We start from the raw sequence: 22,764 nt of genomic DNA, 5'->3' as shown, positions 1-22,764 counted from the left end.
CACACCAGGCACTTCCACTTTGTTGCAATTAGTCCAGATAGAAAGTGAGAGTGTTTAAGGTAGGAGCACTATAAAGCACAGCAAAGTTTTGCAGGGAGGGTTGTGGGAATGAACCACTTTTCCTACTCCCTTTACTGTACCATCTTGATAACTTTTTCTAAGACCACAGGTTTGTCAGTGAATTGGAGCTGGGTTTTAGCTCTGCCTATTCCTAGGCTGAAACTTGGAGAACAAGACTGCTTTAAATCTGTTTTCTTGACTGTATCAGGAGGGTGATAACATTTTCTCTCTTCTACAATTGTGAAGATTGAATTAAATAATGAATGTAAAGAATTTTGTGCAATATCTGATATATTGTAAGCCCTAAAAAATGTTGGTTATTATTTTATTCTTAGCAGGTATCAGAGCCTTGAAGTTCTAAAAGGCAGAACAATAAAAGAGGAAGGAAAGAGGCAGGCATTCAGCCCAGTGGCTAAGTGTTCAGTGTCCCACATCCATACCTGGGTTCAATACCTGGCTCAGCTACTAAGTACAGCTTCCTACTAGTGCAAACTTTGGTGGGCAGCTGTGATGGCTTGAGCGGTTAAGTCTCTCTCACTCATACGGGAGAGCTAGATTGTGTTCTGGCTCCCAGCTTCAGCCTCAGCCCAACACTGGCCATTGTAGCCATCTGGGGAGTGACCCAGTAGATGGGAGCTCTCTCTCACTTGCTCGCTCGCTCGCTCTCTATCTCCTTCTTAAATAAATAAATATTTTTAAGAGAGGAAGCAAATAAAGGCTCCTATTTGTGGAGGGGCCAATGCCACAGCCAGGCACATAGGGTGACCCCAAGCCTTTCCCCTGCCCCATGGCTGTCTGCAGACACCCTGTGAAAACTTCCTTAGTGCCTGCAGGTAGGTAAGATCACTCCTTTGGGAAGTATTTCACATATAATTTTGCACTTTCCTTGCCATACTGCATTCTATTTTATTTGTATACCTAGCCCTACTCCACCCTGCCCATCCTAGGCTTTGAGTTTATAGACAGCAGGGATCATTCTGTCATCTTTGTAGTGGAGCCACAGACACTCTGTCAGTCATGGACGAATGGATGGGTGGATAAGGAACATGGGGCAACATGGTGACTTGGTACTAGGATTAGAGACGGTTACCTAGGGGAATGAGTAAGATAGTCTTTGCTTCATTAACTTGACTAAGCCTGGTTGTGGGCAGAAATTGTTTTCCTGGTGAGGGTGGCTGGGCTATTTATGTGCGCCTTCAAGGGAAAAACATGGTTAGCTGGCAGCAGCTGGCAGGTCAATATCCAGCAAAACACCTCGGCAACATGATGCCTCCAAGGTTTCCTGCAGCCTGCAGGGTTAACAGGTTGGCCAATTAGGAACAAGTCCTTCCAGGTGTGGTCAGCTGCCGGCACAGTAGGCAGGCTTTTGTGCTAAGACCATCCTCCCTGTAACTATGTTCACTGTACACAGTGATACAAGCTCTACGGACAGAACAGGAACAGGAAATGTGATTCCCACAGAAGACAGACCTCCTGGGGCCAACATTTCAAAATACCCAAAATAACAAGCATTTCAGAACATAGGACATTTGAGAGGGAGATTACGTAACTTGACTTTTCAGGAATCATCCCCTTTTTGTTTGTTCTTTTTGTGCAAGGTAATTGAAGATGATAATGTTGATTGATTGATCACTTATACACCCTAGCCTCTTTTTGAGGCAATGTACTGGAGCTCGCTCCCACTGGCTCCTGCGAACTAATTGTGCATGTGTCTTCTTGACTCTACATCAGCTGATTTTATGTTAACATCTTCAAATGAGCTGAATCAGGGGTACTGCCAGTATGGAAACTGATAAACACTAGAGATCAGGGTTCCCCACCCCATCCCTTCTGAAAGCTGAGTGTTAAACATTACTGGCACACAAGATTTTACTGTAAGCGATCCTCTTCAATTTCTCGAATACCCCTAATTTACATATAAGGAACTGAAGCTTGGGGGAGGTTTAATAACTAAATATCTTATTAAAAACTTTTTGAAAACAAAGGAAGGACTAAAAGTCAGATCATCTGCCTTGAAGTTTCATGCACTTAACCATCTAAATCTTTGCAACATCTTTTTTTCAATTACATATCAGGGAAAAAGTCTATCCTCTATACTAACTTTAAGATTCCAAACCCCTAATTAGGTCAGCAAAATGGCAGAGTAGGGAACTCCAAGCTCCTGTCCCCCCGCCCAGAGACATAAAAAACAAGCACTGTCAGAATCAACTTTGTCAGAACCTTGGGAAAAAGAAGGCAAAGCAACCAGATGAATATTTCAAAAAATAAAAAAAGAAAAGAAAAGAAGAGAAAAGAAAAGAAAAGAAAATAATCAATTTAGGAACTGCCACCTGCAAGTCCAGCATCTCATATGGGTACCAGTTGGAGTCATGGCTGTGCCACTTCTAATCCAGCTCCCTGCTAATGCACCTGGGAAAGCAGTGGAAGATGACTCAAGTGCTTGAGCCCCTGCACCCACATGAGAGACCCAGATGGTGTTCCAGGCTCCTGGTTTCAGCTTGGCACAGCCCCAGCCGTTGCAGCCACGTGGGGAATGAGCCAATGCATGGGAGATTCCTCTCTCTCTGTCTCTCACGCCCTCCCTCACTCTCTTACTCTACCTTTCAAATAAATAAATAGGGGGCCAGCACAGAAAGCTAAGGCTCTGCCTGTGGTGTCAGCATCCCATATGGGCACCGGTTTGAGTCCCAGCTGCTCCACTTCCGACCCAGCTCTCTGCTATGGCCTGAGAAAGCAGTGGACGATGGCCCAAGTCCTTGAGTCTCTGCATCCATGTGGGAGACCTGAAAGAGGCTCCTGGCTCCTGGCTTCAGATCAGCTCAGTTCTGGCCGTTGCGGCCATTTGGGGAGTGAACCAGCATATGGAAGACCTTTTTCTGTGTGTGTGTCTCTCTCTGTCTGTCTCTGTAAGTCTACTTCTCAAATAAATAAATAAATAATAAAAATAAATAAATAAATCCTTTTAAAAAAATCAGCTTAAAAATGCTTTCAATCTTTTGTAGCATTGTTTACTTTTCCTTACCCCACAGACTCCGGGGCTGGCAACAGTTGTGAAGACAGCAGCCCACACTGCCAGCATGGCACCTGTGGTCATTGGTTCCAGACAGAGCAGGGCAAACCATATTTGCGAATTTTTGTGTCAGTTTTTCTCCAGAGCCACCTGAAGACTGACACAAAGTGCTCATCTCTGTCTGTCTTATTCTGAACCCAGGCTGGAAAAGCATCAGGTGTCAAAACTTGGAAGAACAAGCATGAAGCAAAGGAAGACTGACACAAAGTGCTCATCTCTGTCTGTCTTATTCTGAACCCAGGCTGGAAAAGCATCAGGTGTCAAAACTTGGAAGAACAAGCATGAAGCAAAGGCATTCCATAAACCACCGAATATCATGGAAGAAAATCCAAGGATAGAGGAGCAAGTTTCTTTATGATGTTAGGACAACCCAAAGCACCTCTTTTTGCAGGGAATCTAGAAAGCCATGCACATGCCCAGGACAGGTCACTAACTCACCATAGACCTGAATAAATCTTGAGCTTGCATCATGGGCTGATTCCCAAGTGCAGTGCAGGTCTGGCTATGTATCAAAGGAAGTCCCCAGTAGGCAAAGACTGAGAGGAGTGTTTTGTTTTGCTTATAATTTTTACAAATTTATTTGCAGAGGGGAGGTGCTCCTATGTGCTAGTTCACTCCCCAAATGCACACAATGATCCCAGGGTCAAGATCGAAGCTGGAGCTGGAACTCAATACAGGTCTCCCCTGTGGGTGGCACAAACCCAACCACCTGAATCCTCACCACTGCCTCCCACGGTGTGCACTAGCTGGAAGCTGGAACCAGGAATCAAACTCAGGCACTCTGGTGTGAGACACAGGCATCTTAACCACTATACCAAATACTTGCCCCTAGGTTTTTTTTTTTTTTTTTTTTTTTTTTTTTTTTTTTTTTTTTTTTTATGTCAAAAAGCTCACTGAGGGGCAGGCATTGAGACACAACAGCTTCAACTTCCAGTTGGGAGGCTCACATCCCACATAGAAGTACTTGGGTTCATGTCCCAGCTCCTCCACACTTTTGATCCAGCTTCTCGCTAATGTGCCAGGAGGCAGTGGATGAAGGCCCAGGTACTTTGGTCCCTGCTACCCACATGGGAGACAAAAATGAACTTTCTGCTTCAGATTTTGGCCATGCCTTGCCCAGTAGTCTCTGTACCAATGGTTGGAAAAAGTCCAACTATAACAGTACTATAGTAGCACAATTCTACTATGGACCCCAACAAGTCAAAAAAACAAGAACACTACTATAGACTGCAATATATATATATATAACCAAGAGGAAGGGACAGAAGCCAGTTTCCAGAGTGGCCACATTACACTATTCAAAAATCTAGAAAAAAAAATCACAAGGCACATGAGTAAATATGAAAGGGGAGCTTAATTGAACAAAATAAGTGGATTTTTTTTTTTGACAGGCAGAGTGGACAGTGAGAGAGAGAGACAGAGAGAAAGGTCTTCCTTTGCCGTTGGTTCACCCTCCAATGGCCGCCGCAGCCGGCGCGCTGCGGCCGGCGCACCGCGCTGATCCGATGGCAGGAGCCAGGAGCCAGGTGCTTTTCCTGGTCTCCCATGGGGTGCAGGGCCCAAGCACCTGGGCCATCCTCCACTGCACTCCCTGGCCACAGCAGAGGGCTGGCCTGGAAGAGGGGCAACCGGGACAGAATCCGGCGCCCCGACCGGGACTAGAACCCGGTGTGCCGGCGCCGCTAGGCGGAGGATTAGCCTAGTGAGCCGCGGCGCCGGCCAATAAGTGGATTTTTAAAAGCTGTCTCTGAAGAAGCCTAGGCATTGGATTTATTAGACAAAGACATTCCCTACTTACTTTTAATCAAACCCAGGCACTCCAATGTGTGACAGAGACAGAGAGAGTAACAAAGAGATTGCCCACCCACTGTTCACTACCCAAATGCCTTCAACAGCCAGACTGAAGCCAAGAGCTAGGAACTCAATTGGGGATCCCCACATGGGTGGCAGGGACCCAACTAATTGAGACATAATATGCTGCCTCCCAGGGTATGCATCCGTAGGAAGCTAGAATGGAGAGTGGAACTAGCACTTGAAGCCAGGTATTCCAACATGGGATGTGGGCATCCCAAGTGGTGGTTTAACCACTGCACCAAATGCCTGCCCCCATACAAAGACTTTAAAACAGCAATCTTAAATATCTTCAATAAGACAAAGGGAAATATAGACAAAAAAAACTAAAGGAAATCAAGAAAATAGTATGTGAACAAAGTGAGACTACCAATAGAGAGATGAAAATTGTTAAAAGGAAGCAAGTTCTGGAACTGAAAAATACACTAACTGGAATAAAAAAAATTTCTGGAGAGATTTGTATTATTTTTCTAGAACTGCCATAACAAAATAACACAGACTAGGTAGCTTAAATGATGGCAATTTAGGGGCCAATGTTGTGATGCAGTGGGTTAAGTCACTGCTTGCAATGCTGGCATCTCATATTGGAGTGACATTTAAAATCCCAGCTACTTAGCTTCCAATCCAGTTTTCTACTAATGCACCTGAGAAGGCGGCTGAAGATGGCTCTTGAGTGCGTGGGCTCCTCTGACCCACATGGGAGTCCAGAATGGAATTCCTTCTCCTGGCTTGGGCCTGCACCAACCTGGGTTTTGTAGCCATTTGGGGAGAACACTTCCATCTGTTGGTTTACTGCCCAAATACCTGCAACAGTCAGCTGTGGGCTGGGCTAAAGCCAGGAGCTTTATCCCTACCACGTGATTGGCAAGGATTTGAGAGTCTGAGCCATCATCTGCTGCCTCCCAGGGTGCATGTTATCAAGAAGGTAGAATCAGAGCCAGAACCAGGACTCCAACCCAGACACTCCAATATGAGAAGAAGGCATCCCAACAACATCTTAAACACTGGGCCAAATGCTCACCTCACACACAGTGTTTTTAAGTATTTATTTATTTGTGTGTGTGTGTGTGTGTGTGTGGGTATGTACATATGTGTGTGTTTGAAGAGAGAGAGGGAGTGGGAGAGAGAGAGATCTTCACTCCACTGACTCATTCCCCAAATAGCCTCAATGGTCACGACTGGGCCAGGCCAAAGCAGGGAGTCTGGAACTCCATCTGAGTCTCCCATATGGGTAATAGGAACCCACATACTTAGGTCATCTTCTGTTGTCTTTCTATGTGTAATAGTAGGGAGATGGGTTGGAAGCAGAGCAGCTGGAACTCAAACCAGCAATCCAATATGGGATGCCAGTGCCAAAGTGGGCAGTTTAACCCACTGGAAAAGAGAAACTGGTAGGCTCCAAACACAAAGAAAAGATAAAGAAATGCAAAGGCTAATTGCCTGGTTTGATAGATTTACACTGTGTGTATGTTAAAATATTGCACTGTACTCCATTAAAACATAGAATTATTGCATGGTAATCAAACATTTTGGCAAATAAATACTTTTTAGAAGCAGCATTAGTATACAAATTAGAGCATTAGAGGAGAAACTTTAACATAAAATGAATAAAAAATTATGTTAAAAAAGAAAGATCAGGGCTGGCATTGTAGCACAGCAGATTAAGCTGCTACCTGTAATGCTGGCGTCCAATTTGAACACCAGTTCCAGTCCTGGCTTCCAAGCTCCCAGCTAATGTGCCTGGGAAAGCAGTAGAAGACGGCCCAACTGCTTGGGCTCCTGCACCCATGTGGGAGACCCAGATGGAATGCTAAACTCCTGGCTTTGGCCTGGCCCAGTCCCGGATATTGTGGCCATTTAGGGAGTGAAGCAGCAGATGGAAGATCTCTTTCTCTTCTGTAACTGCTTGTCAAATATATAATAAATATTTAAGAGAGAGAGAGATGTCATATGGGTGGCAGAGACCCAACTACTTGAGCCATCACTTGCTGCTTCCAGGGTATATATGACCAGAAGCCAGAATCAGAAACAGCCAGGACTCAAACTAGGCACTTTGACATGGGATGTGAGTGCTCCAAGTGACATCTAAACTGCTACACAAAACACCTGCTCCTCTGATGAGGTTTAAATCAAAGAAAATATGAGAGGCAGCTAACACAGTGCTTGACAGAGTAGATGCTCAAAAGTTGGCTTTTCTGTGACCCTATTTGCAGTAGCGCATCCACGAACACGCACAGGTCTTCTCCATGAAATGACACCTAATGAATAGCTCAAGATGATTTTTTTTCTTTTCTCTACATTCTTAAAATAACTGACGATAATACAATTCCTGCTGTAGCTATTTTATCTGTACACACCCTTTCATCAAATAAACTCGTAAGTCCTTTGAAAGCAGTGGCAACACTGCATTCTTGCAGCCCTCGGAGCCTGATAAAGTCACTCACATAATGATCCCTGAAGGAAGCCCTGGCTGTGAAAGCAATGTGGAACCCAGGACAAAGCACTGAACTTCGGGTCCTAAGACTTAGGTTCTGGTCCTGATTTTCACACATGTGAGATTTGTGACATTGGACCAAAAAAAAAAAAAAGTGAATGTAACTGATAATTAGTCTCTAGTTTGGGATAATAGGTCTGCCCTATCTACTTTTTCAGGAAGAGCTGTCAGTGAGATCCACATGTGACCCCATACATGGGAAAGCACTTGGCAATTCCTAAACAAACATAACCCTACCTGGGATCCTAAATGTACACAAGCAACCAAATTCTTCTAGAACTGTTTTTATCCTGAGCTGTTTTTTTTTTTTTTTTTTTTTTTTTTTTTTTTTTTTGAGAGGCAGAGTGGACAGTGAGAGAGAGAGACAGAGAGAAAGGTCTTCCTTTGCCGTTGGTTCACCCTCCAATGGCCGCCGCAGCCGGCGCGCTGCGGCCGGCGCACCGCGCTGATCCGATGGCAGGAGCCAGGAGCCAGGTGCTTTTCCTGGTCTCCCATGGGGTGCAGGGCCCAAGCACCTGGGCCATCCTCCACTGCACTCCCTGGCCACAGCAGAGGGCTGGCCTGGAAGAGGGGCAACCGGGACAGAATCCGGCGCCCCGACCGGGACTAGAACCCGGTGTGCCGGCGCCGCTAGGCGGAGGATTAGCCTATTGAGCCGCGGCGCCGGCCTAATCCTGAGCTGTTGATAAGTGCCCCCATCCTTCTGGTGCTATAAAAGGCCAGAATGGGTGAAATAAAACCTGTTGGGTGGTAATCATTTACAATTAGACCATTGTAGTCAATTATACCTAAAGTTAAAACCTATCTGCAACCTACTGCAAAGATGCGGTGATTGACAGTTTTTTAGTGGTGAACTCCTGAGTATGCAAAGACTTATGCCCCACACTCCATTAGCAATAATGGGAGTTGTGCCTACTAGGCCCAAGGAGAGATGAGATTTAAACGTGATCCATAATCTATCTTACTTCATGTCATCAGTTTCCCTATAGTCTCTTCAAACAATCAGACGCCAGTGAAACGCCTTAAATGGAACTAATAGCAGCGAGTCAGGAGAATATTGACAATCAATTTCAATGAACTTTTCCAGCACAAGAAATACCTGCACACTCTTTCAGCTGCTGTTACATAAATAAGGAGGAAGAGAATCCTTGAATGTGAGAGGACACCTGAAGAAGGCAACGTACATGAATATATCAGCCAAAATAATTCCCTTAATTCTTGAATTTTTTTTTGTTATATAAACTTGATTACATCTGTTGAGTCTTTTACAGATTAGAAAATATTTCACATTGGACAAATGAAAAGAAAAGTGATATTGGGATTTTTCCTTTCCTTTATTTCAAAATAATTATGGAGAGTCATGAAACATAATACCTGGTCCCAATCACATGAACATAAAATACACATACCATTTCTCCTTTCTTTTAAATTTATTTATTTGAGAGAGCAATGACAAAGACACAAACAGAGAGAGCTTCCATCTGCTGGTTCACTGTTCAGATGCCCCATGATGGTTTCTCTCTTGCCTTTAAAATAAAATGAAAATAAATAAAAATTAGGGAAAAAACCACCTCACCATAATCCTTGGAGAACTGGTACTCAAGAGAGGTAGGGAGACTTGTGCAAGGCATACAGTAAAAGGCAGAGAAAAGGTCGAAGACAGGACACTAGTGTCCCAATTCTTAACTATGACATATAGGATTTTATAAAATAAATCTAAAAAACCTGACTTCTTGGGGCCGGCGGTGTGGCGCAGCAGGTTAATGCCCTGGTCTGAAGCACCGGCATCCCATATGGGCCCTGGTTCGAGACCTAGTTGCTCCACTTCCGATCCAGCTCTCTGCTGTGTCCTGGGATAGCAGTACAAGATGTCTCAAGTCCTTGGGCCCCTGCACCTGCGTGGGAGACATGGAAAAAGCTCCTGGCTCCTGGCTTTGGATTGGCGCAGCTCCGACTGTTGCGGCCAATTGGGGAGTGAACCATCGGATGGAAATCTCTCTCTCTCTCTCTCTCTGCCTCTCCTCTCTCTGTGTAACTCTTTCAAATAAATAAATAAATATTTTAAAAAATAAAAAACCTGACTTTAATATGCAGGCAAGATTGTGTTCCACACCCCCAGCAGGGCCAGGGTAAAAGCTGAAGCCAGGAATGCAATCCAGGTCTCCCACATGGGTGACAGGAACAGAATTACCTGGCCATCACCAAGGCCTCCCAGGGTCTGCAAAGTCTGAAGCTGGAGTTGGGAATCAAATCCACATATTCCCAAAAAGGATGCATGAGTCCTTTTTTTTTTTTTTTGCCAAAAAAATGTTCAATTAATTTTATTTAAAAGTTAAAGTGAAAGAGAGAGAGGAAGAAACAGAGAGATTTCCATCCACTGGTTTACTCAACCTGGATCTCCCAGGAACCCAAGTACTTGGGGCATCGTCTGCTGCCTCCTGGGTGCATCAACAGGAAGCTGAATTGGAAGCACAGAGCAGCCAGGGCTTCAACCAGGCATTCCAGTAAGGGATGTGGGTGTCCAAGCAGCAGTTTAACCAGCTCCAGCTGTGTTGCAATGCCCACCCTATGATGCAGGCGCCTTAACCACTAGGCTAAATACTTACTCCCCAGTTCTCCTCTGTTCTTGTCTCATTCCGTTACCAACTTCTGTCACATCATCTTTTCAATATACGATATCTGCCCATTTCCTCCTAGGGCCATCATGTCTGCACTACTGCAGCCTCCATTCAAGCACACCCAGACTGAGTCAGTAACTTCCTGTTGCTCTTCTCATCTCTCTTGATACTTCAGTCCATCTTGTCTTGCACAGCATGTAAAATCTTTGTGATCAGGAACTATTTTCTATATTTCCTTGTATTGTAGATACAGGGACCTGACTTCGTGAACCAAAAAATCTCAACACTTGAGTTGACAATTATATTTGTCAAGAAAAATCAACAGAAACCTAAAACTGGACTTTTTCTCTGCACATATGTGGTTGTTGCTTTTAACAAATGCATTCTGGGCCTGGTGTTGTGGCATGGCAGGTAAAACTGCCTGTGATATGGACACTGGTTCGAGTCCTAGCTGCCCCACTTCCAATCCAGCTTCGTGTTAACAGCCTGGGAAAAGTAGCAGAAGATGGCCAAGTGTTTATGCCCCTGCCATCCATATGGGAGACTGGATGAAGCTCCTGGTTCCTGGCTTCCGCCTGACCCAGCCCTACCCATTGCAGCCATCTGGGGAGTAAAATGGCAGATGGAGGATCTCTCTCTGTCTCTCTATAACTCTTTCAAATAAAAAAAAAAGTTTAAAAAATTAGTGATTTCACATGGAAATCAAGTTATTCTTGAAAAATCTGAAGATCTCAAAACACTAAGTTTTTGGAAATCAGCTAAGGCTAAAACCCACCCAACACTGTATTTTAAAGGGGGAGGGAGGGCATCCATTCAGTGATTTACTCACCAAATGCCTACAACAGTCAAGTCTGGGCCAGGTCAAAGCCAAGACCCTGGAACTCCATCCAGGGCTCTCACATGGGTGTTAGGCACCAGGTATTCTGCTGCCTCTCAAGGTACACAATATAAGCAGGAAGCTGGATCAGAAGTGGAGGAGCCAGGACTTGAACAAGGCACTCTGATATAGGATGTGGGCGTCCCAGGCAGTGACTTAACTGCTGTGCCAAATACTCATACCTATGTTTCTTTTTCTTATACTTTATATCCAAAGTTGATACTCCCATACTTAAAAGAAAACAAACAGTAGAGGTATAAAGTTGGTCCCAGGTAATTAGTAGAAGTACATACAAATGATCTTTGGGTGAACATAACTTCAGTCTATGCTTCAAATATTTTCCACATATCCAAGGAATACGCACTCAGAGTCAAAATTCAGAAAACACATCAAGTACGAAAAGCACAATGGGTAAAAGGCAGCAACAACAGATGGCAAAAATCACACCTACAGTCTTCAAATAAGAAATGATAAGACACAAAATCTAAAATAAGAATGCTTAACATTAACTCAGGCTTATCCAAGGAGATAGAGAAAAATGAGGGAGAATAAATATTCAAATATTCAAAGAGGTAATGTCCGAAAAATTTTCAGAACCATCAACAATGATTACATAGTCATAGTAGGCATTTGAGTTTCTGACCCTTTATCTGTAAGTAAAAAGTTTTTCTTAAACCACTTCCTTTAAAGTTGAACTATTTCATAGTTTTAACAACTTTATAGTTTATTTTAAGTATTCTTTAGTTTTCCAAGTGCTTTCACATACTAAAATCTATGCAACATGCTTTTAGACTTATTGGAAGTCTTGCATTTGTTTGCCTGGTAGGACAATGAAGCAATCTCTGGGTGTGCCGGCATTAAGATTATTCTTTTTAAAGCAGAGCGAGAGAAAAAAAAAATTCACAACAAAACTTTCTAATGTTAACCACAGTATACTCTAATTGTGATGGACATGGTGGTGACTACCAGTGAATTCGATCAACTCTGCAGTTTTTACTTCAACACTGCTGTAAGATATTTCCTTTGCAAACTTTTCCTATTGTTTGTTTTCTCTCCCCTGGAATGGTTGTGGGGATCTACTGAAGACCGAACCCTTCAGTGGGTTAAGTGGCAGAGTCCAGTTTCATCATGACCTTGGAGGATCACAAATCACTTTCTCCAGTTGCTCTGTGATGAAGTCCAAACCTGGGTAGTATGACGTAACAGGCTATTTCTTTGCTGCACGCCATTGCCCTCCTGCCCAGCTCTACTCTCAGTATCGGCAAGAAGACAAATCACAGTTTCCTCCAAATGAGCGAGCACTTATCAGGCTGCCTGGGCACAGTATTTCTGGCCCTTCCTATCCTTCTTCAATGCTCCTCTCAGTTAAACTCTGTAGGCCTTGAGAAAGGCTACATTTTTCTCCAGGACTCTCCTCAAACTGGGCAGATGGCTGCCAAAACTTTCCTGGCTAGTCTGTGACACCTTGAACGACAATGTATTTATTGATCTCTGAGTAACATTTGGTTATCAATCTATTTATCATTTATCAATTTTTTCTTATCTTTGAGTTACAATATACTCATGTGTGACATGTGCTCAATAAATTCTTAGAGAATAAATGATATAAAACTTTGGGGAAACACTGGCCCTGGGGGTGGAATAATAAGAGGTCACTGAAAAGGTGACCTTATCCTGGGCCCCACAATATCACTTCCAGGAAAGTTATCTATGTGCATAATTGACAATGTGCTTTCTGCAAGGCTACAGCTCTAGCCCTATTTAAATAACAAGGTTCTGGACACAATCTAAAGGTCTTCAATGAGGCATTGGTTAAATAAATATAGATGGCCTGCTGCTGTAGCATAGCAGGTCAAGCCGATGCCTGTGGCGCCAGCATGCTGTATGAAGCCAGTTCAAGTCCTGGCTGCTCCACTTCCAATCCAGCTTCCTGCTAACATGCCTGGGAAAGCAGGGAAGATGGCCCAAATACTCGGGCCCCTGCAACCATGTGGGAGATCCAGAAGAAGCTCTTGGTTCCTGGCTTCAGCCTGGCCCAGGCCTGATCATTGTGGCCATTCAGGGGAAGAGCCAGCAGAAGAAAGATCTCACTCTCTGTCTCTGCCTCTCTTTCTCTGTAACTGCCTTTCAAATAAATAAATAAATCTTAAAAATAAATAAATAAATATAGCACAGCATACCACACAGCCATTTAAAGACATGCATAGAGTGTACCTGATGGCATGTCATGATAATTTATGCAAGGAAAAAAGGTTGTAAGGCATTCTGTTTATATATAATGTTATACTGAGGCACTTTAGTTCATGGAAGGGGCCAGTGATGTAGCGTAACAGGTTAAGCTACCTCCTGGGATGCCAGCATATCATATAGGCACTGGTTCCATTCCTGGCTGCTCCACTTCCAGCGCAGCTCCCTGCTAAAGTACCTGGGAAAGCAGTGGGAGATGGCCCAAGTGCTTGGGCCCCTGCACCCACGTGGGAGTCCTGGAGGAAGCTCCTGGCTCCTTGCTTCATTCTGGCCATTGTGGCCATTTGGGGAGTGAACCACAGTATGGAAGATTTTTCTCTCTCTCTCTAACTCTGCCTTTCAAATAAATATAAATAAATCTTTTTATTTAAGTTCATGGAAATAGCCTTAAAAGATAAGTTTATTTAGGTGCAAACCAATTTGCAATTCATGCACAGTTTTTAATGTCTTAATATGTCTTAATATTAATATTAATATGCATTTTCTTAATATGCATTTTCTGTGTCTTAATATGCATTTTCTGTGAACTTTTTGAATGCTCTGCCTTGCTTTTCTGGTTGGTGGGATTTCAATTTGTTTTTTTCCTTCTGATTCTAAACAACTCTAACTTTTCTTCGATGGATAATTATTTGTGATTTAAAAAGTTTTTGTTGTTGTTGCTGTTGTTCTAAAGGAGCAGGTCTTTCTTTTCGTGCTCTCATTTCTCCTTGGAAGCCCCAGCTCTACCAAGAGCCACTTATGAGCGCTTTCTCAACTCCCCGGGGTAGCCAGGGACAAGACCTGTCTAGCAAGGTTAGCCTCACAAAGCAGAGCCCGGGAAGGGAGAAACAGCTGATCTATGTGAGCAGTGGTCGGTAATACTCAAATACAAGGAGTAGGGAGCGCTTTGGGGACAGCAAGAGTTTGGGAGGCCCACATCCCATGTTCACGTCTGGATTCCAGTCCAGCTCAGCTTCCAACAACTTCCTGCTAACCCAGCACCCTGGGAGGCAGCAGGTGATGGCTCCAGTCCTTGGGTCCCTGCCATGGTTTGGGTTCCAGGTTCCTCACTTTGATCTGGCCCAGCCAGTGCTGTTGCCGTGGGCATTTGGAGTGTGATGGAAAATTTCTCTTTCAATGTGTCTTTCAAAAGAAAAGGGAGAGAAGGAAAGAAGAAAGAAAGAGAAAGGGTTAATTCCGCAAATTTCATGATATTGGAGAACTTCCACTGTTCTATTCCACTTTCCAAGATAAACTACCCCAGCCCCACGCCCAATTCCGCGCTGATCCTGTAACGATGTGCCAGGGGCACATGAAAACTGTGCCAGCCGGGAGGGAATCCTAATGCCGGCATATCCTTTCTTACCTCAGTCTACACTTGTGGGACATGCCCTAACCCAACCCACACACACACACACGTTTATCTTTTACTGTACTGCGCTGTTCCCGGAGTTACTGAAAAGAGCTGAGGGTCAGCCAGCAGGGAAGCCCCTGCAGGGCGGTCCCCGTGCCTGAGGCGCCTGGACCCTCTCTCCCCGCACGCCCGCACGAACGCCAGCGCGGTGACTCGACTGCTTCCGCTCGCCTTCCCGGAGGTCCCCGCCCACGCCACCGCCAGCAGGGCTACGAGGAAGTCACGTTCTGATCTCAGAGCATGTCTGAAGTTTCCGGAAGGGAAAGGGGGTGAAGTGGCAAAAGCCCTTTTCGTGGCACGTAGACAAGGCTGTCACCCAGGAGATGGCGACGGACAAAAGCGTGTCCCCAAGGTGCAGGCACCCTCGTCAACGCGGCTTGTTTACAACCAACCCTCCAGCATCCTCTTAGGATACGCGTGCCCGACCCCAATATAGGGTTGAAAATAGGGACAAAGTCTGCAACCTTTTTTTCTCCTCGCGATACACATGGGAAATACATATTTAATTTTGTTACATCACACCAAGGCAGTCACTCGAGTGAGTCCCGGCCAGAAACTCCCCGCGGCCCGGAGCGGAGGGCCTCCGAGTCACAGCGCACCTGTCCCATCGGCTACCCGGTCGCCGCTCACTGCGGTGGGGAAGCCAAGAAGCGGCTGCTCCCAGCGAAGCCTAGTGGACGCCGGTGTCGAGGCACGGGCTCGCCATTCGCAGCTTGGCCTTCCGCCGCGCTGGAGGCCAGGGACAGTCGTGGTCAGCACGATCGCTGCCTGACTTCTGAGCGAAGCTAACAGCAGTTTGTCCGCCACGAGGAAGAGGTCACGAAGGACGGTGCCCCCCCCCCCCCCCGCGCCTGCAGCCGGGCGCGCCCAGGGACCTCAGGCGTCCTACCCCGGCTCCTTCCCAGACCCTGGTCGGCCCTCGGTGGGACGCAGCCCGGTGCGGAACGGGGTGGGGGTGGGGTTTCCACGCAGACTCCTGCGAAGCCCGCGGCCGGTTCCCGATCGGAAAACGCCTGTCCAGCTGGCGGGACATACATGCAGCGCTGTGGGCAGTCCCTGGGCTCCTGCCGTAGGCGGACCCAGGTTCCTCCTCGCCCGCTGTCGGTACCGGGAAGCGCCGCGGGGACCGGAGGCTCCGCTCCAGCCCGAGGACGCACCCACCCGCCCCTGCGGAAGGCGTTGGGTTTTGGCCGGGGCTTCGGGCATCAGCTGGGAACCCGGTGTTCCGGTCGCGGCGTAGCGCCTCGCGCCGCGCAAGGCAACCTAGGGGGGAAAAAAAAGTTACAAGGGAAAAAAAAAAAAAAAAAAAAAAAAAAAAAGAGCAGTTGGCACGGTGACCTCGTCCCCCGCTTCTCCCGCCCGCCTAGCCATTGCACAATTTCTACCGTGCAAGGGCCGCGTGACTCGGAGGAAGCCCAGCAAAGCGTCCCAGGTTTCCCCAGCCTGCACTAGAGCGGCTGGCGCCCCGCCCTGACCCCAGGCGCCCTTCGAGTGGTTGGGGAGCCCTTTAACATGCGGAGTGCTCCTTACTGGGAAAGACGCGCTCCAGGCCCGGCAGCCCCAGGCGGTAGACGCCTCTACCCCGACCCTGTGCGCTCTCGGGCGGTGGCAGCGTCTCGCTCCGTCTGGCGCAGGAGCCGGTCGCCTCTCTTAACAGGACGAGGGGCAGTGATGCTTAAGAACGTTCCAGACGCATTCTGGAGCTTTCCGAGAATCGCTCTTACTAGCATCGGTTATTCTAGAAGATGCTGAAAAAAATAAAGAATGAATGTTTGCAGGCAGGATTTCAATGGCTGTCTATACACTAATGCTTTCGTTTTGCAGATGAGGAAAATGAAAGGCTAAGGGACTTGTCCAGACCAACCCAGCTACTTAATGTGGAAGGCAGGGGTAAGATCTGCCTCGTGTTTTAAGTCCAAATACTTGCAATTATGAGGTGGGCGTGTTTTCCCCTCTTTATGAAGACAGAATGCCTTCTGCAGTAATCCATGCAAAACCCTACTCTACTCCCTCTTCTTACCTATTCCAAACCAAGGGAAACAAAACCCCTCAAACCCAAAAGTGATCGAATTTGGCAATGCAGGAACAAGACTTTAGCAAGGCATGTGACCTCTTATTCCCATAAATTAATACTCAAATTACTTCTTTCTTGTTTCTTCTAAAGATCTATTATTTATCTATTTGAAAGGCAAGTGACAGAGAGAGAGAGAGAGAGAGAGAGGGAGGCTCTTTCATCTGCTGGTTCACCTCCCAAATAGCCACAATAACCAGGGCCACTTCCCAAATAGCCACAACAGAACCAGCCCAGCCTGGTCTCCCACATGGCTGGTAGGGGCCCAAGTGCCACCATCTGCTGCCTTCCTGGGCACATAAGCAGGAACCTCAACTAGCACTCCCAGATGGGATGCTGGCATTGCAAGCTGCAGCTTAACCCTCTGAGTCACAACCCCTACCCTGCCCCCCCCCCACCTCTGGGGGGGGGGGGTGTACTTCTTAATCATACAGAATATCTAAAGAAGAAAGGGAGAGTGTTTGGGTGGGTGGGGGGATAGAGTAGAAAACCTCCTAGATGATAAGGAGGTCACCAGGTTGCCACTAACCTTGCTTGCATTTCTGAGTAAGGTGTTGGGTGTTATGCTCTAAGACTGAGCAGCTGTTTCACTTAGGCATGGAATAGATTTGTTGCTTGTCTTTGAGAAGTGATAAGCTGCCATCTGTGAGAACATCAGGGACCCAGTGGCAGTCTCGCAGATGGCTGGGCAGCTTGCTGTCTTTGAAGTGTCCAGGCTGACCAACTATACCAAACGTCTACTTTAAGGATCAGAATTGACAAACAAGTCGATGTGAAGATCAAAGGAATCAAATTGCCAAGTGGTAATCATGAGTAAAACTTGGATTCTTTTGTGGGTCATCATCCCTGGTTTCCATAATGGTGATTATAATATAGTTAAAATAATACAGTCCAAGTACAAATGCTCATCCAAGCAGTTGCTGGGGCTTCCAGTGATAGGCAGATCAGCAGAGCAAACTATGAAGTGTTAAAGCCAGACACATTCTATAATGGGCATTCTCTTCTCTAATTCTGCTGTCTTCTCTCTCCCTTCTCTCCCTCTGCTATCTTGAAGGCTGGGATACTGATTTCTGGAATGTTTTGTAGGATGACTAGATAGAGCCTGTTAATTCTGACTTAATAATCCTACACAGTGTTCCCAAGATCAAGCATCATCTCCTATATTTGTCCCATATTGAGATTTCTCGTTTGCAGTTATACCAGGCTAGTGAATATGAACTTTAGGAATACAAGCTGTTGTATTCCTTTATCTTGCTTTGTTGCTTGACAAAAAAAGTATTTGATCAAACAAAAACTGTATTTTTCAAGTAATTTTTAAAGATTTATTCATTTTTTTGAAAGTCAGAGTTATATATAGAGAGGAGAGACACAGAGAGACAGAGAGAGAAAGAGAGAGACAGAATTTCCATCCACTGATTCATTCCCCAATTGACTGCAGTGACTGGAGCTGGGCCAGGCCAAAGTCAGAAGCCAGGGTTTCCTCCGGGTCACCCACATGGGTGTGGGGGCCCAAGCACTTTGGCAATCCTCTGCTGCTTTACCAGGCACATTAGCAGGGAGCTGGATCAGACACAGAGCAGCTGGGACTCGAAGTGACACTGATATGGGATGCCAGCACTATAGACGGCAGCTTAACCTACCATGCTACATCATCGGCCCCTCAAGTCATATTTTGAGCATAACAATCTACAGGTTGGCCTTGTGATGCAGCAGGTTAAGCTGCTGCATGGGAGATCTGCATCCCATACCAGAGTGTGTGGGATCCAGTCCAGCTTCTATGAAGGCACCTGGGAGGCAGCAGATGATGGCTCAAGAATGTGGGTTCCTGCCACCTATTTGGTAAACCCCAATGAAATTCTAGACTGCTGATATCAGCCAGGTCCAGCCTTGGCTATTGAGGGCATATGGGGAATGAGCCACTCGATGGAAATAAATAAGTATTTAAAATAATAAGAATGTACTTTTGTATAAATTTTAATTTTTAAATACATTACTTACTGGGATACACAGCAGACTCATAGAATGGCAAATGCCCTGAACAGCACTCTGGCCTCAGAATCAGCCCTTAAGGCATTTGGATCTGGCTAAAAAACCCATGAGAGTTTCTCAGGCATGGAAAGCCAAGACACTCTGGCAAAAAATGACCTAAATGAAAGATCTCTGTGAGTGAGATCCCAGTGGAAAAAACAGGTCATCAAAGAAGGAGGTACCCTTTCTCTGAAGGGAGGAGAGAACTTCCACTTATGGCCTTGTCTAAATAAGGTCGGAGTTTGTGAACTCAAGAGGCTTCCATAGCCTTGACAGCTCATGACAAGAGCCTCGGGTGATTACTGACATCATAAATAAGAGTGTCAATTGTTAAATCAACAACAGGAGTCACTGTGTACTTACTCCTCATGTGGGATCTCTATCCTTAATGTGTTGTACTATGAGAATTAATGGTAAAACTTGTCTTCAAACAGTACTTTATACTTTGTGTGTCTGTGTGGGTGCAATCTGTTGAAGTCTTTATTTAGTATATACTAAGTTGATCTTCTGTATACAAAGATAATTAAAAATGAATCTTGATGAAGAATGGGATGGGAGAGGGAGTAGGAGATGGATGGTTTGTAGGTGGGAAAGTGGTTATGGGGGGAAAACCGCTATAATCCAAAAGTTGTATTTTCACAATTTATATTTATTAAATAAGTTTTCTAAAAAATACATTACTTATTTCATTGAACACCATTACATTATTGGTGTTGAAAAAAAAATTTTAAAGATTTATTTATTTGAAAGGCAGAGTGATAGAGAGAGAAGGAACTGGGGAAGGAAGGAGGGAGGGAGAGAGAGAAATCTTCCTTCTGCTGGTTTATTCTCCAAATGACCGCAACAGCCATGTCTGAGCCAGGCCGAAACCAGGACCAGGAATTCAACCTGAGTCTGTCATGTAGGTGGCAGGGGCCCAAGTACTTGTGCCATCATCCACTACTTTTTCCAGGCACATTAGCAGGGAGCCAGCTTGGAAGTGGAGTAGTCGGGACTTGAACTGGCCCTCTGATATGGGATGCTGCTATTACTGAACATGAATGTGGACATTCTAGCAGGAGACCTTTTATATCTTTATACAAGTATAAGTAAACTACAGACAAAAATCTGTTTCTTAAGATGGGAATCAATTTGGTAAAATTAAATCATATTGATAATTGATAAACCACTTTAGGCTTTTTGACTAGTTTATGAAATCAAACTTAGATGTGAAAGATTCTGAAGTTTGAAAACCTCTTTAGGTCTCAGTGTTTGCTTTACAGCTTTTGTTTAAAATACTTCCCTATCTGTCCTATCAAACAAGACAAATAAAGAAAACTTTTAAAAAACTTCACTCTTCATAATGTTTACCCTGAATCATCCAGAAATGATTCAATAGTATTATGTTTAATGTAACCTAGCTAAAATTTTTCAGTTACCTTAGAAACATTATTGGTGCTGAAAAAAACTTTTTAAATATTTATTTATTTGAAAGGCAGAGTGATAAAGAGAGAGGGAAATGGGGAGGGAGGGAGGGAGGGCGAGCATCCAAGATGGCTGAATAGGGAAAAGACATGCAGCTTCTGACCAGCGGAAGAGGAAAAGCAGAGGAAGTGCAGTCCCAAGGGAGCTGGGGGAGATGCCTGCAATGGAAATTCTATGGAAAGAAGTGAGATGCCAGGGCTGGCACTGTGGCATAGCAGGTAAAGCTGCTGCCTACAGTGCCGGCATCTCATATGGGCACTGGTTCAAAAAAAGAAAAACTGTTGATTTTTATCTTCTTTTTCTACAAATCCTCTTTTGCCCATGATATTGGAGAATTGTGATCTTGAAACAAACTGACAGAAATGTGTGGTTTGAAAGTTCTGAGTGGCCCTAATAGCTAATGTGCGCAGGTCAGGTGGGGGCTAGGGGCAGTCACTAGTCACCGATCAAGAGCGACTTGAGATCAGTCTTTATTTTTTCTAATGAACTTTTTTTTAAAAAGATTAATTTATTTACTTGAAAGGCAGAGTTACAGAGAGAGCAGAGGCAGAGAAAGAGAGAGAGCTTCCCTCTGCTGGTTCACTCCCCAAATGGCCACAATGGCTGTAGCTGGGCTGATCCACAGGTCTCCCATGTGGGTGCAGAGGCCCAAGAACTTGGACCACCTTCCGCCGCTTTCCCAGGAGCATTAGCAGGGAGCTGGATTGGAAACGGAGCAGCCGGGACTTGGACTGGAGCCCATATTGGATACCAGCACTGCAGCTGGCGGCTTTATCCATTATGCCACAGTGCCAGCCCTGAAAATTATTTTTAACTCCATTTTTCCATCAATATTTTTTAAAGATTTATTTGAAAGGCAGAGAGAGAGAGAGACAGACAGACAGACAGACAGACCTTCTGTCTACTGGTTCATTTGCCAAATGACCAGAACAGTAGGAGCTGTGGTGATCCAAAGCAAGGAGCTAAGTGCTTCCTGTGGATCTCCCATATGGGTGCAGGGGCCCAAGTACTTTTCCCAGGTACATTAGCAGGGAATTGGATCAGAAGTGGAGCAGCAGGCCTTGAACCAGTGCCCATATGGGATGCTGGCACTGCAGGCAGTAGCTTTACCCAACACACCACAGCACCAGCCCCTCCATTAATCTTTTAAAAAGGGATTTATTCGTTTTAAAGATTTCTATTTTTTATTTGAGAGAGTTACATAGAGAGAAGGAGAGACAGAGAGGTCTTCTATCCTCTGATTCACTTCCCAAATGGCTACGACGGCCAGGGCTGGGCTAGGCCTAAGGCAGGAGCCAGGAGCTTCTTCCAAGTCTTGCCTGTGGGTGCAGGGGCCCAAGCACTTGGGCCATCTTCTGCTGCTTTCCCAGGTGCATTAGCAGTGAGCTGGGTCAGAAGTAGAGAAGCCAGGTCTCCAAACGCTGCCCATATGGGATGCTGGTCTCAGGTAGAAGCTTAACCTGCTATGTCATTACACTGGCCCTATTTATTTATTTGAAAGATGAACAATACAGACAGGGAGGGACAGAGGAGAGAGAGGGAATCTTCCATCCACTGGTTTACTTCCCAAATGGCCAGAATAGCCAGATCTGATGAAGCCAGGATCTCCATTTGGGTCTCCCACATGGGTAACAGGGGCCTGAGTGATGGCCATCATCTGCTGCTTTCCCAGGTGCGTTAGCAGGGAGCTGAATCCGATATGGAGCATCCAGGACTTTACTGCTGCTGAGATATAGGATGCCAGGCAAGCTCAACCTGCTTTGCCACAATGCCAGCCCCTGGATATCAGTCTTAAGGGAAGATACATGGAACCCACTTTCATGAGTGTAAACAGGAAGAGCCAGCTTCAGCAAGCCCAGAGTCTGACTGTAATTGGGTACCAGGAAGAAAGACCTGGTAATGTACATGGAAACCTGTCTCCTCCCCATCATCTGTCTATTCCTGGGTCTCTGGCAGTCAGCTCTGGCTGTACTTCTGGACCACGAGTCACATAACCAACCCTCTCGCTCCCATGGTGACCCAGTCTGGCTACCTGGAAAGAGGCTGACCATCAGACTTGATTCTGTCTTTAAGTTCTCAGAGAGAAGACTGTGACCGGCACAGCTTGAGGTTGGTGACAACTCTTGATCCAACAACTGTGATTAAATTGGAGAAATAGTTGATGTCACTTTGGAGAAATTCTGGGATGCAGGTTAAAGGTTTTAAATATTTTGTAGACTTCTTCATTACAGCTGTGCAGATTCAATGAGTATAAAAAGTCTCGATCAAAAATTATATTCAAGAATCTTTGAAGGTAAGAAAGGCTATTTAAATGCTTATGTTTATGGGGCCAGCACTGTGGCGTAGTGGGTGGGGCCACCGCCTGCAGTGCCGGCAACCCATAGGGGTGTCGGTTTGAGACCTGGCTGCTCCACTTCCAATCCAGCTCTCTGCTGTGGCCTGGGAAGGGAGTGGAGGATGGCCCAAGTCCTTGGGCCCCTGCACCCTCATGGGAGACCTGGAAGAGGCTCCTGGCTCCTGGCTTTGGATCGGCGCAGCTCCTGCCGATGTGGCCATCTGGGGAGTGAACCAGCAGATGGAAGACCTCTCTC

The 22,764-nt window shown here is 45.6% G+C and overlaps 1 protein-coding gene and 1 long non-coding RNA gene across 2 annotated transcripts; both read right to left on the bottom strand.

The window, feature by feature from the left end:
• Positions 1–8,886: 8,886 nt before the first annotated feature.
• Positions 8,887–15,773, bottom strand: LOC127493673 (uncharacterized). The gene is made up of 3 exons (XR_016210970.1): positions 15,646–15,773; positions 9,206–9,370; positions 8,887–9,001 (listed from the first exon to the last, which is right to left on the bottom strand). It is a non-coding gene; the product is annotated as an uncharacterized LOC127493673 (long non-coding RNA).
• On the bottom strand, positions 8,887–16,283 carry LOC149125678 (uncharacterized). Its single transcript, XM_089300500.1, has 4 exons — positions 16,141–16,283; positions 15,500–15,873; positions 15,210–15,339; positions 8,887–14,339 (listed from the first exon to the last, which is right to left on the bottom strand). Exons 2-4 carry the CDS (start codon positions 15,641–15,643, stop codon positions 14,143–14,145), a joined length of 471 nt encoding a protein of 156 aa, XP_089156626.1. The 5' UTR covers positions 15,644–15,873; positions 16,141–16,283; the 3' UTR covers positions 8,887–14,142.
• Positions 16,284–22,764: the final 6,481 nt, after the last annotated feature.

The sequence above is a fragment of the Oryctolagus cuniculus genome, chromosome 7 (genome assembly GCF_051225735.1).
Source record: "Oryctolagus cuniculus isolate XC-2025 breed Fujian yellow rabbit chromosome 7, ASM5122573v1, whole genome shotgun sequence".
Taxonomy (NCBI): Eukaryota; Metazoa; Chordata; class Mammalia; order Lagomorpha; family Leporidae; genus Oryctolagus; species Oryctolagus cuniculus.
The sequence above is the reverse complement of the archived record's forward strand: the minus strand, read 5'-3'. Positions and strand labels throughout refer to the sequence as shown.

What these genes read in the sequence shown, in the direction of transcription:
- LOC149125678 (XM_089300500.1), bottom strand. Translation starts at nt 15,643, where the DNA reads ATGTCCCGCCAGCTGGACAGGCGTTTTCCGATCGGGAACCGGCCGCGG. An exon ending in GGGTCTGGGAAGGAGCCGGG is followed by an intron (nt 15,340 to 15,499) that starts GTAGGACGCCTG and finishes CCTGGCCTCCAG; the next exon opens with CGCGGCGGAAGGCCAAGCTG. An exon ending in CCGGGTAGCCGATGGGACAG is followed by an intron (nt 14,340 to 15,209) that starts GTGCGCTGTGAC and finishes TTCTTTTGAAAG; the next exon opens with ACACATTGAAAGAGAAATTT.